The sequence below is a fragment of the Rhinolophus sinicus genome, linkage group LG04 (assembly GCF_036562045.2).
Source record: "Rhinolophus sinicus isolate RSC01 linkage group LG04, ASM3656204v1, whole genome shotgun sequence".
Lineage (NCBI taxonomy): Eukaryota > Metazoa > Chordata > Mammalia > Chiroptera > Rhinolophidae > Rhinolophus > Rhinolophus sinicus.
The window spans coordinates 141,251,448-141,266,011 of NC_133754.1; the positions used below are offsets into that span (position 1 = coordinate 141,251,448).

At 40.4% G+C, this 14,564-nt stretch overlaps 1 protein-coding gene across 1 annotated transcript in view; it reads left to right on the top strand.

Moving 5' to 3' along the window:
- PGM5 (phosphoglucomutase 5) overlaps nt 1-14,564 on the top strand; it is a 177,557-nt gene that overhangs the window by 138,272 nt on the left and 24,721 nt on the right. Inside the window, exon 10 of the mRNA XM_019730342.2 lies at nt 8,932-9,066. Within this exon, the coding sequence (XP_019585901.1) occupies nt 8,932-9,066 (135 nt within the window). The remainder of the gene's footprint in view (nt 1-8,931; nt 9,067-14,564) is intronic.

A 14,564-nucleotide genomic window follows, 5' to 3' on the forward strand; every position in this document is an offset into this window, starting at 1 on the left:
ATGTTGCCATCCCCAGGTCAACAAATAGAGAGAAGTTTATCGAGGCCTTGTCTCTGGAGGCGTCAGATGAAGGCAACTGAATGGTATCAGCTGGAGAGTGTGGGGCCCAGGAGGGGTGCTCTATCAGAGCTAACTGGTGAACCTTCAACTTCAACCTCCAACTTTTATCACACTCTAATCAAGGAACCAACTGAGAGTTTAACAATTTATCATTGTCCTATAATGTGCCACTTCTTGGAGTGTGGTTTGAGCATGTAGAAGTAGAATGTAAAAAGCATTTCAGTCATGCTAATTATCCCACCCATAGAATTTAGTTAAGTCTGAAACGTAGTACCTACAAAGAGCCATCCTGTGTTGAGTAATAAATGTTTTAGGAGGTGTTCTCATTACATGTGTATTATGATCAAATCTGGGTTAAAAATTCCCTTTTCTGTTGCAAGTTGTGATGTTGAAAAAAATCTCCACAATAAATATTCATTCCTTTCCCACCTTAACACAATATGGTGAAGGTAGTTGAAATTTGATTTATTCATGTCTTCATTCCTTCAATGAGTATTTACCAAACACTGCAATATGCCAGTCAGCTTGCTGGGCCTTAAGGATACAACAGCACGCAGGACAGTCTAGCCAGGAAGACAAACTGACCTTGAACTTGTAATTGCTATAGACTTTATTGAATGGTTTTACAGAGAAAGAACTTATTTGAAACTGCATATCATCGGGAACTAACCTAGCCTAGGGCTCTGGAAAGTTCTGTGGGAAGATGTTATTTAAACTGGGCCCCGAAGAATGCGTGGAAGCTGGCTCAGGTAAAAACATCTTACCAGATTATGTGCTTTTCTTCAATCAAAGATAGTTATACCATTGTTCAGCTTTCCGGATAAAGAACTGGGATTTCTTACCATCAACAACATTTTCAACAGGATGTCACAATACCCGTGATTATGATTCTCAACTTCAGCACGTTGTACAACACAGTAGTTGTGGTAAATAAAGATAATTGGGCCTTGAAAACCATGGGTTAATTTTTTTTTTTCTAATAGCTATTTTTCCTGTGATATTATCTATTTGTCTTCCAAGAACCAAACACATATTCAGTGCTTTATAATGACTGGTTGGCTGATTTGAAAATAGAGAGAGGGAGACACTGTTTTTGATTAGTTTGTAAGTTCTTAACTCTCCTGCATCTGATTCATTGGAGTTTTGTTATAATAAATTACCTTCTCCTCACATACGTTGATTGTTTTAGGACTGTGTTCTAAAATGGTGGTAGATGTGTGATCTGCTAAGATGTGTGATAAGAATCTAAGCATTCTGGAATGGCATCACCGTTACTTCCTACTGAAATACTAATGTTTGTGTGTAGTTAGGTGGGTGACTGTCACCAGGAAACAGAAATATAAAAGGAAAAAGCTGCAAAGGATTTCAGGAACTAAAGGCGGAAGCTACCTCTGTTGTCTGGGTAAAGTGTGTCTGAATCCAGAATATTCCATAACTTGGGCTGGTGCTGAGTGAACAGGGGTCAGCAGTCAATTTGGGCCAAAGCATGCGGAAATGGAACGTGTGTGACCTAGTTCCGTTGTTCCAAATTTGCTAGCTGGAATCTGAATGAGAAATACCATTAAGTTTTCACTCTCTACGTAGCCCTATCATCACCTAATATGGGTATGTTAAAAGGGCACTTAGAAGCCATTTGACCTTGATTTCCCTTAGATAATTATTTGCAATAGTTGGCCTCCAAGAGTGCTGGTTGATTATAAAAAAGGTTGGCTGAGAAAAGCTCTCCAAGCCTGCTGGGTATGGCTGTGTAGTCAGTAAACTGCACAAAGACACTGGCCTGAGGCGGAGGGTAGGCTGACGTCGCGGCCAGCCAAGAGGAAGGATGCTTTTCTGTAATTTGTCCACCTGTTTGTAATTTATATAAGGGCATGGTATGGACTAGCTGCTGTCCTTCTCAACCACTTTTGAACTCATGCTCGCAGCTAACTATGACTTAAACAAAGAAATATGGGTAATTCTAGATAATTTTTTTCATGGAGATATGGTGGTCCAGTCCAAATCTTCTGCTATGTAAACTGCATATTTTCGTTTACAAAATATGGTACAGATGTTACACTGCAATATTTTCACCTTGAAGCTTTCCAGATAAGTCGTTGGGATTTCCTGTGGGAGATAACATCTGACTTAGGCTCATAGAATCTTTCTCTTCCAAACCTGTCCTGTCTCCGGGTTTACATGCCTGGTGTGGCCAATTGACTGTATAATGCGACATTTTACCAGATTTCAGGGCCATGTGCTATTTTCCTCTGTAATTCATCCTAAGTCAGTATTTGACTAGGTCAGATGCTGCCAAATATCTGTTGGTAATATACAGGCCCTCCTTCCCCACCTGGCTGCAACATGTCCCAAACTGACATCTGGCAGCTCTGCATGTATTTAGCAACTTGCAGATTTCCCTGCGTTGATTTACACAAGGGCTTTAAAAAAGAATCAACATTTATTTATCAAACATTTATCAGATACCTACTCTACATAAAGCTCTCTGTCAGTTTGGGGGACCATACAAAATCTCTGAGATAGTGTTCACATATTTCACATGAAAGCAATGTGTGATATCAGCAGTTTCATATGGCCAAACCTAAAATTATAAGGCTGGAGTCAGAGGACCTAGACTGAAGTCCCGACTCCTCCATTTACTAGATGTGTTACTTGGAGCGAGGTTTTAACTTGCCCATTCTTTTCAGTGAAAGGAGGAAGTGGTCTGGGTCACTATAAGGTCCTTCTTTCAGGACTTTAAGGGTCTACATTGACTAACCCGGAAAAAGTATTTTATTGCCAAAAAAGCCAGTTCAGTGAGAGATGTGGAGAAGATAAATGGTAACAGACCCGTGAAGTCAGCAGTGATTTCAAAGGGCATGTAAAGTACTTGCAATTGATCTTATTTCTGCCTAATTTAAAAGTAAGTATGTAGAATAGAATCATAGACCATCACCAGTTAGGTTTTATTTAGCAACTTTTGCAAAATCTAGAAGATTGAACAACTTTGAGCATAGCACCATTCTCATGAAGAGCTTTAACTTAATAGTACTATTTATATGGTGATTTATAATTTTCAAAGCATTTTTCGCATGCATTTTCTGATTTGATGCTCACAACAACCCAATAAGCCAGGCTATATTATTTTTCATCCACTTTTCAGGAAACTAAGGCTTAGAGAGCTTAAGTGACTTACTTAAGGCCACCATCTAATAAGTGGCCAAGCCAGAATTTAAGCCTGGCTTTTCCAGTTTTTATTCTTGTATCATTTCCAAACTGACTCTCCAGGAACAGCAAAACAAAGAAGGGGCAAATCTGAGGAGGGGGTGGGGAATAAATGCTATGGAGATAACTGGAAGCAGATTGGAGGATTTTTGTGTGGAGATAGCTGCATGGGGACACATAGTCCTCACTGGGACAAAGGTAAGGTGGGTAAAATCCTCATCACTGAGGCGTGAAAGTATGGGCACTTGAAAGGAAGAAAAATGCTAGCCTGGACTGAAGTGCCCTTTGGATACCCACCCCATAATTAACATTATCTTCTAATGGATAAGGGTATCTTTTACACATTCTTGAGCTTGTGGCTGTTGTATCAACCTGGATAGTCCAGTTCCTATACCCGCTGTGGCATCAGAGGTGTCACAGATTTTAACTGTTGCTTCTGCAATTCCTTAGGAGGTTGTGTTAAAAACAATTAGTGTCAGATGGCTTAAGATGAGATACTTGTAATGGTTCTCCTGCTGACAAGGCCCTAGGAGGAGGCTTTCAGAACTCGGCAGCATGATGATGTTTTATTATCCCCTTGTGTTATGGACCTCCTAACATCCCAGTGCAATGGTAGCATATGCATGAAACCTTGGGTTTTAAAGTGATCTTCCTTAAGACTGACTTGGAGTATAGTCCAGTCACTTGATATATGTTGTATGAGGTGTGATCAAACAATACAGTAAATGTTTAAATAAAAAAAAATTTATTACAGTAAAAGACACATTGCTATTAATTCCCCTCAGTATACTCCCCCTCACTTCAAACACACTTACCCCATCATTCTTACCACTTTCTAAAGCAGTTCTGGAAGCCCGATTTTGTAAGTGTCTTTAGTTGCACTGCTGTGGCTGCCTCCATGGCCTGAAATTTATTCAAAACGTTGACTTTTCATGGTCAATTTGACTTTGAGGAAGAGCCAAAAAATCACACATGCCATATCCAGTGAATAAGGTGGATGAGGACACACTGTAATGTTTTTATTTGACAGAAATTGCCATCCCAGAAGCATTGTGTGACACGGAACCTTTCCATTGTGATAAAATATATATATAGTGAATGCTGCCGCTGAGTGCCATCCTACTGAAAGGCATGTATCTTAAATACGGGAAGCGGTGCATCGAACCTTAGTAACAGTGTGTGACAAGTTTCAACTTGTTGGGAGCAGTCAGTCAGGTGTGAGCTACAATTGAGAGAAGGTGTGTTTTAAAGTGTAAATCATCCTCCATTATGACAACGCTCCATGCCACACATCACTTCTGGTATATAGCAATTTCTATAAAATAAAAATATTACAGTGTGTCCTCATCCAGCTTATTCACCAGATCTGGCACCGTGCAACTTCTGGCTCTTCCTCAAAGTCAAAATGATTCAGAACGTCAAGGCAACCATGACAGCACAACTAAAGACACTCACAAAAGAGGACTTCCAGAACTGCTTCAGAAGGTGGTAAGATGACGGGATAAGTGTGTTTGAAGTGAGGGGGGTGTATTTTGAGGGGGATTAATGGCAAGGTGTCTTTTACTGTAATAATTTTTTTAAAAATTTAAACATTCACTGTATTGTTTGATCACACCTCACAGGTGACCCAGACAAAAGAGGCCACTAAAGTGGTGTCCACATTTGGCTGCACATTAGAATCACTGGAGAGCTTTTACAGTTCCAATGCCCAAGTCACACCCCATACAAATAAATCATAATATCTGGGGTAAGAGCCATGTATCAATATTTTTAAATACCCCCAGATGATTCCAATGTGCAGAAAATTCGGCAGTTAATGGGCTTATAATTTGTCTAAGTTCACACAACTGGTGACAGGAACCCACCACAGTTCAACTCAATTGTTTTTAGCAAAACTGACCCTTGGCCTAAAAATGCAGGATGAGTAGATACAGTAGAGTGGATGCCATAATGGTGACATACCAGATGATTTCTATTTATCTCTCACAACTGCCCATCAAGGTGAATACATTAGACTGAGTTCACCAATGGAGAATATGAGTTTGTTTTCATTTGACCTGTGAGTCCTTAAATGGTGCTCACGCCAGTTGAAATGCAATGACATTCATTCAACAAGTGTTTAAGGAAAGCCTACTGTGTGCCAGGTATTGTCCTAAACTATATGGATAAATGGTGAACAAGGAACCTAAGGCTTTGCCCTCCCAGAGCTTATCAACTAATGAAGAACCCAAAGACGTTATTCAGCAATTCCAACACTTTAGGGTTAAGGCTGTGATGGGGACTTATTTTATTCATTTGCACTGGGCCTTGGTTTTTCAAGAGGATTTGTGGCAGCAAAAAAACACATAATGAAGTTGTTAGAATATAAATAAGAAACAGAAATCAAGACTATGGAAAATATAAATAAGTACAGAGTCAAGAACAGAAGAAGAAAAATTTATAGTTATGTAAGTCATAAGGATCCACTTGGGCTAAACCTCAATTTTGGCATTAAGTGTCCTGGCAGCCATATTGAAAAGGGAACTATGGTTAGTTATAAAGTTCTTATTGTCAGAAAGACAAAAAATTACCAGTTTCTCAGGGAAGGAAAGCCTTTCCTAACACTTGGCTCTTGATGAAATGTCTCATGTGGAGTTTCATAGTCTCCAACAATATTCCTATAGTGACTGCAAAACTGGATTTTATAACAGAGTGCATTGCAGACCCTGCAATAAAAGTGAGGATGTAAAATTAAAATGCAACTCAGTAAATCCACTTCTGTCATGAGTGGGTGGTCAGAAGTAGGTTGATTTGTGCCAAATAAATGTCCAGTTGACTCTATGGCTAGAAGCTGGACTATCTGGGGGAATGAATGGATTGGACAACCTCAAAACAGTCTTCATAATTTCTTTCTGCTAGGCTTTTGATAAGGTAGATGGTTATTTTTTCTATTTTATGCAGTAGGGATGAAGGATAAGTATTCCATCCCGTAGATAAAGTAATGGGTTATAGCAGGGGTCAGCAAGCATTTTCTTAAAGGGCCAGAAAATAAACTATTTTAGCCCTTGTGGGCCAGACAGTCTCTGTCATAACTACTCAGCTCTGCAGTTGTAACACAAAAGAAGCCCCAGACCATCCATAAGTGAATGGGCTTGGCTGTATTCCAATAAAACTTGATTTATAAAAACAGGTGCCAGGTCAAATTTGGCCAACAAACTATGCTGCCAACCCCTGGTGTAAAATAAAATAAAAAAAAGGCAAAGTACATTGTTGCTATTCTTTTGTTAGAATTACAGCACATTTAGAAACTTGGCAAGTCTTGGTCAATGGTGGTTTTAGCCTCATAATTTAACTGATAGTAGGTAATGATACATGCTGCAGAGAACATGCTCATGCTTAGGTTGCAAATTCATTACCTTCATCGGAGGAAAGTGCAGACCCCAAAGCAATCCAATCCAACTATTCACACATGAAAGTGACACTCAACAAGGGTTCTTGCAGCATAGTACTGGGCTGGGTCTAAAGTTTTTGTTTCATGCGCAGACAGAGAATTGTGAGGTTCCCACGTGGAGGTCTCACCAAGTAACATGGATTCTCTAGTAAGATCGCCTGGTTGGTCCCTTAGGAAAGAGAGATGTTGGATTATTTCCAGTAGGCTGATGTATGCTACTTATTCCTTTATCATCTTTTCAAATGCAAAATCTATTCCAGGCTACTAGATGTAAATTCTAACCATCTTCTGTGAGTACAGCCAAAGACACGGCTCCACTTTGGAAAAAAATAATATGATTTCACTGTAAAAAGGCTTAGTCAAAAGCTGATAATACATGTTGATGGTTTGTTATTACCTGGATTTTTAAATACGTCCCACTGGCCATAAACTAATCTGGGGTGTTAATTGTGTAATGGGAGCTACCTTAAGGGTTAAGTCTGGGAGGTCATCACAAGAGGAGGTGGCCTCAAGTGATTTGGAATCTGCAACAACAGGTGACCTAGGGCTTCAGCCTTAGATATTTAACCAATTTATGGATAATCCATGGTCCTGAGCAATAAATTATGAACTCACGTATGTCATATGTAGTGACAATGGGAAAATAGGCTTCAACAGAAATGACAGCTTCAAAAGTTTGTAAAAACATGGCTGTGAATACAATTGTGGAAACTTTGTGGCTTCATTGTCAGTTTGAACATATTTTGGTATGTCATTCTTTTTGGATAGTAGGGCATTGTTTCTTTTCTCCATTTGTAATTCCCTAACTATTCACTTCTCCAACAGCATATGGTGGTTAAGAAAATGGTTTCTGTTAATTGTAATTGATTACTCCAGACTTGTGGAGAACAGGTTCTGTGTCTTTATATACTCAGGGCTTTGTCCAGTACCTGATGCCTAAGGGTAACTCTAAATGTCTGTCCCATATATGAATCCTGGATAATATCATCCTGTTTGCAAAACTAGTATCATAAGTGTTGGGTTGCCAGGAAGGGAGATGACTCCTTTTTGTTACATAAATTGTGGCAGACCTGGAACCACTCCAACAAGACTAAGGCTTTTTGTTTTAGGATTGGACCAAATATGCCTACAAAACTTAAAAATTAGAAAACCACTCAGATGGAATCATAGTGCACCTCCCCCACCGCCCCAGCAGATATAACCAGAGGAAGGTCGGGGTAAGAGATTGGCAGTCAGATTTATATGGCAGGTATAATATATTTTTTAAGAACGGCTTATTCTTAACAAACAAGATTTGAGAACGGAGAAGTTGCAAGGGTAAATTTCCTTGGGAAATTGTCAGCTATCAAAGTCTCCTGAGACTTTTAGAACTAACAAGTGACCAGACATTATTTTCTTCCCCCTGGACCCTGCCAATATGCTTACTTATAACAATGACTTTATCAGTTGTCTTAAGAAAATTTTTTTCCAACGGCAGTCACGGTATGACCTTATAGTTTTATTTGTTTTTAAATATCCTTGCCACTAATAAGAAATGCATAGAGAATGGGGCCATTATGAGCCCCAAACAAATTAATACTGGGCAGCACTGAGGTGCAGCCACAGCTCTGCCCCCACCCCACCCTGCTGGCCAGTTCTTATGAGCAACAAGGAAGGAGAGAGCCAAGAAGATGAAGATGTACGCAGGAGCCCTTAGAACCCAGCTGAGGCTCCAGCCCTGAGCACTTCATCATAGGGTTGCCTTGCTACCAGAGGAATATGGGAATGAGGAAAGAAACAAAGAGAAGATAAACTTAAAGCAAAGCCTAACATCATGTGGGGGAAATCTTAACACGGGTAATTTGTCTTACTGTAATAGATAAATGCCTCCATTGCATCCAGGCTTATAAGAGACTAACTTTGGCCTCAGGGATATTAAATATCTTTGCTTCACCTCTTTCTGATTCCCACATCACAAGACCAAAGAAACTTGAGCATCTGTTCATAGTTTTGCTCCTAACCCTCCCCCAGCATTAACCACAAGGCAACAGAAATAGAATAAAGAGACAAATGGATAACCTTAAGTAGCCTCAGTTCATCTCACTGTCCGGCTTGGATGACTGTCCAGAGCCAATTATAAGTTTTCATGACCCTGAGTATCTTTAGATATAGAAATATGCTGATTTCTAGACTAGGTCTTCATTATTTTTACCTGTGTATTCATTTGTTCACTGATCCATTCTGAATGTTCTTGGTCCCAGGGTCTGAGGATCATTTTCTCAGATGCATCACGGCTCATCTTCCGTCTCAGTTCCTCCAGTGGCATGCGGGCCACCATCAGGCTGTACGCAGAGAGCTACGAGAGGGATCCCAGCGGTCATGACCAGGAGCCACAGGTACCAGAGCAGAGCTGTGCTCCCAGCACTGTGTGTCTCATCGCTGCTGTGTTCTGTCAGTGTGGGTGATTTGACTTTCTGGAAAGTAAATTCCATTTTGATCCTTCCAGCTGAAGGACAGACTTAGAGTGACTCCAAGCAAATGTAATTCATACATTTCAGTGTTTGAAACAGAACAAGTGCTCTCTAGCATGTAGGAGGAGTTGAGACTAGCATTTCTTCAAATGACCTGCCTTGTCTTGGCTGCTCTGCAGTTTGTTAATTGGGGTGACTCAAGAAGAGGCACTTATATAAGGAAATTCCGAGTTACAGACAAACTGGGCAAAGGACTCAGAGCCTGGACTATGTCATGTAAATGATGAGTCTTCAGGTATTTGGAAAACTCTGGGTTGGACCATGACCTTGAGGTACCAATATAGATGCTACTCTGGGCTTCCTCTCTGAGATTGCTGCAGAGCCGGGCGTAGAAGAGGAGCTATGGCTGGCCTGCATTTAAAAGTTAAGGGAAGACATCACATCAGCAAGGCGAGGCCAGCCAGTGTTTGGCAAAGCCCCCTCATGTTGTCAACAATAGAACTAATTGAGAACTCACTTAGAAAAATAATAAATAGCACAAGTATAGCTTCCCCACTCCCATATTTGTTAAAGCTCCAGGCAACATTAATTAATACCAGAAAGAACACACTATAATGTTGGGTATTTTAGCTACACTGCTGGCTGCCCCTGCCTCCTTGGTCTTTACTTCAACCTGGATTTTGAAGCAGGGTCTTTGGGGAGATGATTCCTTGACATGAAAACATTGGTTCCATCTGCAATTCTTCTTTTGTGGAGAAGTAGAGGCAAAGAAAAACTCACTGCTTCTTATTTTAAAATTGCTCAGAATTTCCAGTTCTAATTTGGCATAGCTGTTCCCTGAATGGAAAAAGATACCAGGGAGGGTTTTCTTTCTTTGTCAGTAGTTTAGTGTTTTGTTTTATTTTGTCATGGTATTTTTCTTTGGAGAGTCTTAAAGAACTTGGGGAAAATGGTGCCATAGATTCTTACACCTGACCCTGTAACTAGGAGGTCAGCCTGGAGTAAAATAATCCCAGGTGGGGACGTAGAGGCCTGAGAGGCCAAGAGCCATTTTTGGGGTCCCCGAGAGCATGGAGGGGCAGAGCAAGAGGCCAGCATCAAGTCCCTGGCCCTTCCCTCTCGGCATCACAGGTAACCCGTGCAGAAATGGGCCTCACTCTGCCAACACAATTTGTCAGTGCATACGTTTCACCCAAGATAGTACCAAATCATGCAAGAATTGGAGGCTTACCCAATCTTTCTGTATCGAACTCTCTTCTCCACCTCATGTTGGCAAGCAAAATTAAAGCAAGAACCCGAGAGTCCAGAGCTGCATACAGGGTAAGGAATGATATTCCTGGCCTCACCAACTCTGACTCACTCTGACTGGAAGCTATTTTTTTCTCAACATTCTTTTCCCTATTTGCACATGAACCGTGGTTGTGATACTTGCTTATTTTTATTTACCTTCCTCACTGACTGCAGGAGTATATATATAATGTGCAGGCCATTAGACATGTGTGAAAACAATAAAACAATCCTATACACATGTTTTCCTTTACCCATCTATGTTCCTCTGGCTGGTCTGATAATGCAATTGACATGAGACAGATTAGCAGAAGAAAAAAAGTTAAAGTTTAATAACATGTGTAGCTCCTATGTACGTGGGAGAGACCTAGGAAAACTGAGTAACTCTCTGAAATGGAGGACGTCAGCACCTTAAACAATGTTGCCAGCTAAAGACAAAAGAAGATATTGGGTGTGGTAGGTCAATTAAAGGACATTACGGGGAAAAGCCTTGTAAAAAAGGGTTAGGTTGTTACACAGATTTAAGTCATTGTTTTCTCCACTGATAAGAGTTTCTGGAGTTAAGGTCATCCCCACTTCCTGGTAAAGTGGGGAGATACCCTTACTAATGGAGATTTCCCTTATACATGTAAATATCTCTTACCAAAGGGTAACTCCTACACAGTTTTTAGAGCTTTTCCTATGTCTACAGTTTCTTATAAATAATCAACCTAAAATAATCCTTATGCCAAAGAGACACATTTTTGACGTGGCGAATTTGCTGTCCTACGTCACTCCTGAGATGGTCCACAAAAGCCAAGTGGTACCACTTTTTTTATTTTTATTTTTTTTAAGTCTTTCTTTGAAGCTGAAAACCTCCATAGGCCTGCTGCTGGAGGATTGTGTTAAGCATTGTCCGGGCCCAGGGAAACCTGCTCCAAAGATTCCACAGTGACATATCAATTACTTTGAATTAAAGTTACTTGCGTGACGCGCAGCCAGTGCAAAAAGGGCACCTTGACCCTTTCTCTCCTTGAATACAGGAAATATATCTACCCTCTGAAAGGTGCCCTCCTTGCTCCAGGGGGGTGGAGAGAGAAATCCTTATTTGCTAGAGTTAAGGAATCCAGAGGTCAAAAGCCTGTATAAACAAACCTTATTATTATTTTTTTTACTGTTACTCAGGCCCTCTTTTAGTTTAGATTCCATACAAATATGCATCCAAACCTAAGTTTCTTTGTCCTGTCAAATCTTCATGAATATATTGTTTCTTTATCTAAAAAAATATAAAAAGTTGGTCTGGTTCATTATTTCTCTGAACATCATTTATGATCTCCTGTGTGCATATATTAAATTGGTTTTTCTCCTGTTAATCTGGTTTTCAACTTTCTTAGAAGTCCAGCCATAACAACTCGTGAAAGGTAGAAGGGAGCATTTCCCCATCTCCTGCAGTATATATACTTAAATCCATGGCTAAGTTCGTCATTACTGCGTTTTTTCCATCCTATTGGTTTAAAGAGTTTGCCATTTTGAATGGTTGGGGATTCCTTTCACTGATATTGTTCTTCTGATTGCTGATATTTCCTCCTTTTCTAATCCTAAGCAAGGGTTTTCCCAGACCTGGCTAGGTGGGCCTCACAGTATTTAGCACATGACCTAGCTAAAAGTTTTATATTAAAATAGAACTCCTTATCAAAATTCTGTACATCACTGACTCACCAACTTAAGCCCTATTGCGTAGTACATTTAAGTTAAGACAAAATTTAGAGTAAGATTTTTAAAATCTTACATCTAAACGCCTAAGGAAAGGGAGAAGTTCCCTCAGCAGGCCCACCTGCCTCAGTTACTGAGGAACGATACCTAGGCATTTGAGTTGGACCGTTTGGGGCCTCCTTGCAGCACTGCTTTCCAGGACCACCTGCTTCCACATTAGAGGAGCTCTGGACGGAAAAGCCTTCGGTTAACTGACAACATGTCCAAGACATTTTCCTCGAGGTGTTAGTGCTGTTACTGATCCAGGGCCGGGCTGGGAAGCATCCGCTTGTGCTGTTTCTCAGCCACGGAGAAAACCTCTTCTGCCTTTTTGGCTTGTTCTTTTTTTAAAATTGTAGTTGACATTCAATATTATTTTATATTAGTTTCAGGTGTACAGCGTAGTGGCTAGACATTTATCTAGGCAGTGATCTCCCCGATTAGTCTAGTACCCACCTGACACTGTACGTAGTATTACAATATTATTGACTATATTCGCTTATACTGCAGTTTACATCCCTGTAACTATTTTGTAACCACCAACCTGTACTTCTTAATCCCTTCCCCTTTTTCACCCTGCCCCTCAAACTTCCCCCAATCTGGCATCCATCAGTTTGTTCTCTGTACCTATGTGTCAGGTTCTGTTTGTTTTTTTCCCTCTATTGTTCTGATTGGCAGCCCAGAAACCAGAGAACAAATATCTGCCCTTCTCCCCCCACCCCCACACTCCATTAAAGTACCTCTTTAATCTGCAGACATTCCATTGATAATCTCATTCTAATTCAACAGGTATTTTTTAACGCTTTACCGACCCTAACTCAATACCCGTACACATGGTAGTTACCTAGCAAGAGGACTACAGAGTTCCCTTCGACTGGTTTTATCAGCATCTGGCTATTTTACTTTGCACCTGGTAGTTTCTTTTCCAGACATTTTAAACACATGTGAATGGAACTTGTTTTAAACATTTATACTGTGGTTTCCTGGTGGAAGTATTCATAACCATCCTACTGATGCAACTGTGAAAAGTTGATACAATCCATAGCACTAAGTCTCTATTCCCACTTATAGATTTTCCATTTGGGTTCATTTGTATACTAGTGGTTATAATATTTGTTTTAAATTAATATGAAATAGTTTCTTATCTACATTCAAAAACATTTTTTTTGAAATTCCATACGCACTTTGGAATTGGTGGTGAAGGGAGGAAGGAGGTGGGGAGGGCCCTGATAACATGAGAAGGTGCTTGCTTTGCCCTCTCTGTGTCCTTGGTAAATCAGGAAGGAAAGCTTCCAAGTCCTGTTTCTGGAAGATTGTGTAGTTTTAAAGATACAAGATTACTTTAATTTTATTGGCCATCAGTAGGCCTTCAACCAGCCCTCAAACCAGCTGGTAACAATTTGGAAAACAGGATGAGCCAGAAGGATTTAAATTCACAGGTAACCAGAAACAGTCCAAATGTTTCCATTTTCTTTCCCACCAAGTGTATTAGCAGGGAGGCTAAAATAACATTTTAGTCACCTTCTTTCCTTGTCCCTTTAAGCTTGTGGGTGGAGTAGCTAATGAACAATACAAGATCCTAAAGGAAAAGGAAGGAGAAGTTTTGTTGAGGCCTGGGAAAATCACAGACTGACAGTCAGCTCCTGGCTTTGGTGTGTAACCTGCAGACTATAACCACACCTAACCCACCCCAACCCCTGGAAGGAGCCTGATTTTCCCCAACCTTCCTTCCAATAGAGGGAATTTACGTATTTCAGATAAGATCTATAATACCTAAGCACCAGGAGTCCCTCTGTATTGGATTTGTCTGTCAAAACAAGGGCCATCTGTCATTTTGCTCTACCTGTTCTTATTGTGACTTCATCATCCAGAAATATAAAGTATAGAGCCATTTTTTGTTATGTTGGAAGAACATATAATTTATCATCTAAACCAGTATACCTTTGAAAGTAAAAGGTAGCACTAATAATTATATTGAGACCATCCCCAATAAACCAGGACATATGGTTACTCTGGTTACACACTTTTATACTATTGTAGCTCTGCACATTTCTTTAGAGATGGGTTTCCAGGAGCACTAGCATTATAAACCTGCTCTTACAGAGGGAACGTGCTCACAGTGAAGAGTTAGATCCATGGATCTAACCCAGACGGCACATAAGGACGACTTGGAGGGCTTGATAAAAATATGCAGGTGGGGGGCCCATTCCCAGAGATTCTACTTTTATGGTTCTGGAGCGGGGCCTGTAGTTTTAGAGCTTCCCAGGTGATTTTACTTAGACAAGTGCCTGTAAACTTTAATGTGTATATTAATCCCCTGAGGATCTTGTTAAACTGAAGATTCTGACTCAGGTCTGAGGAAGACCAGAGAGTCTGCATGTCTCACAAGTTCCCCGCTGATATCA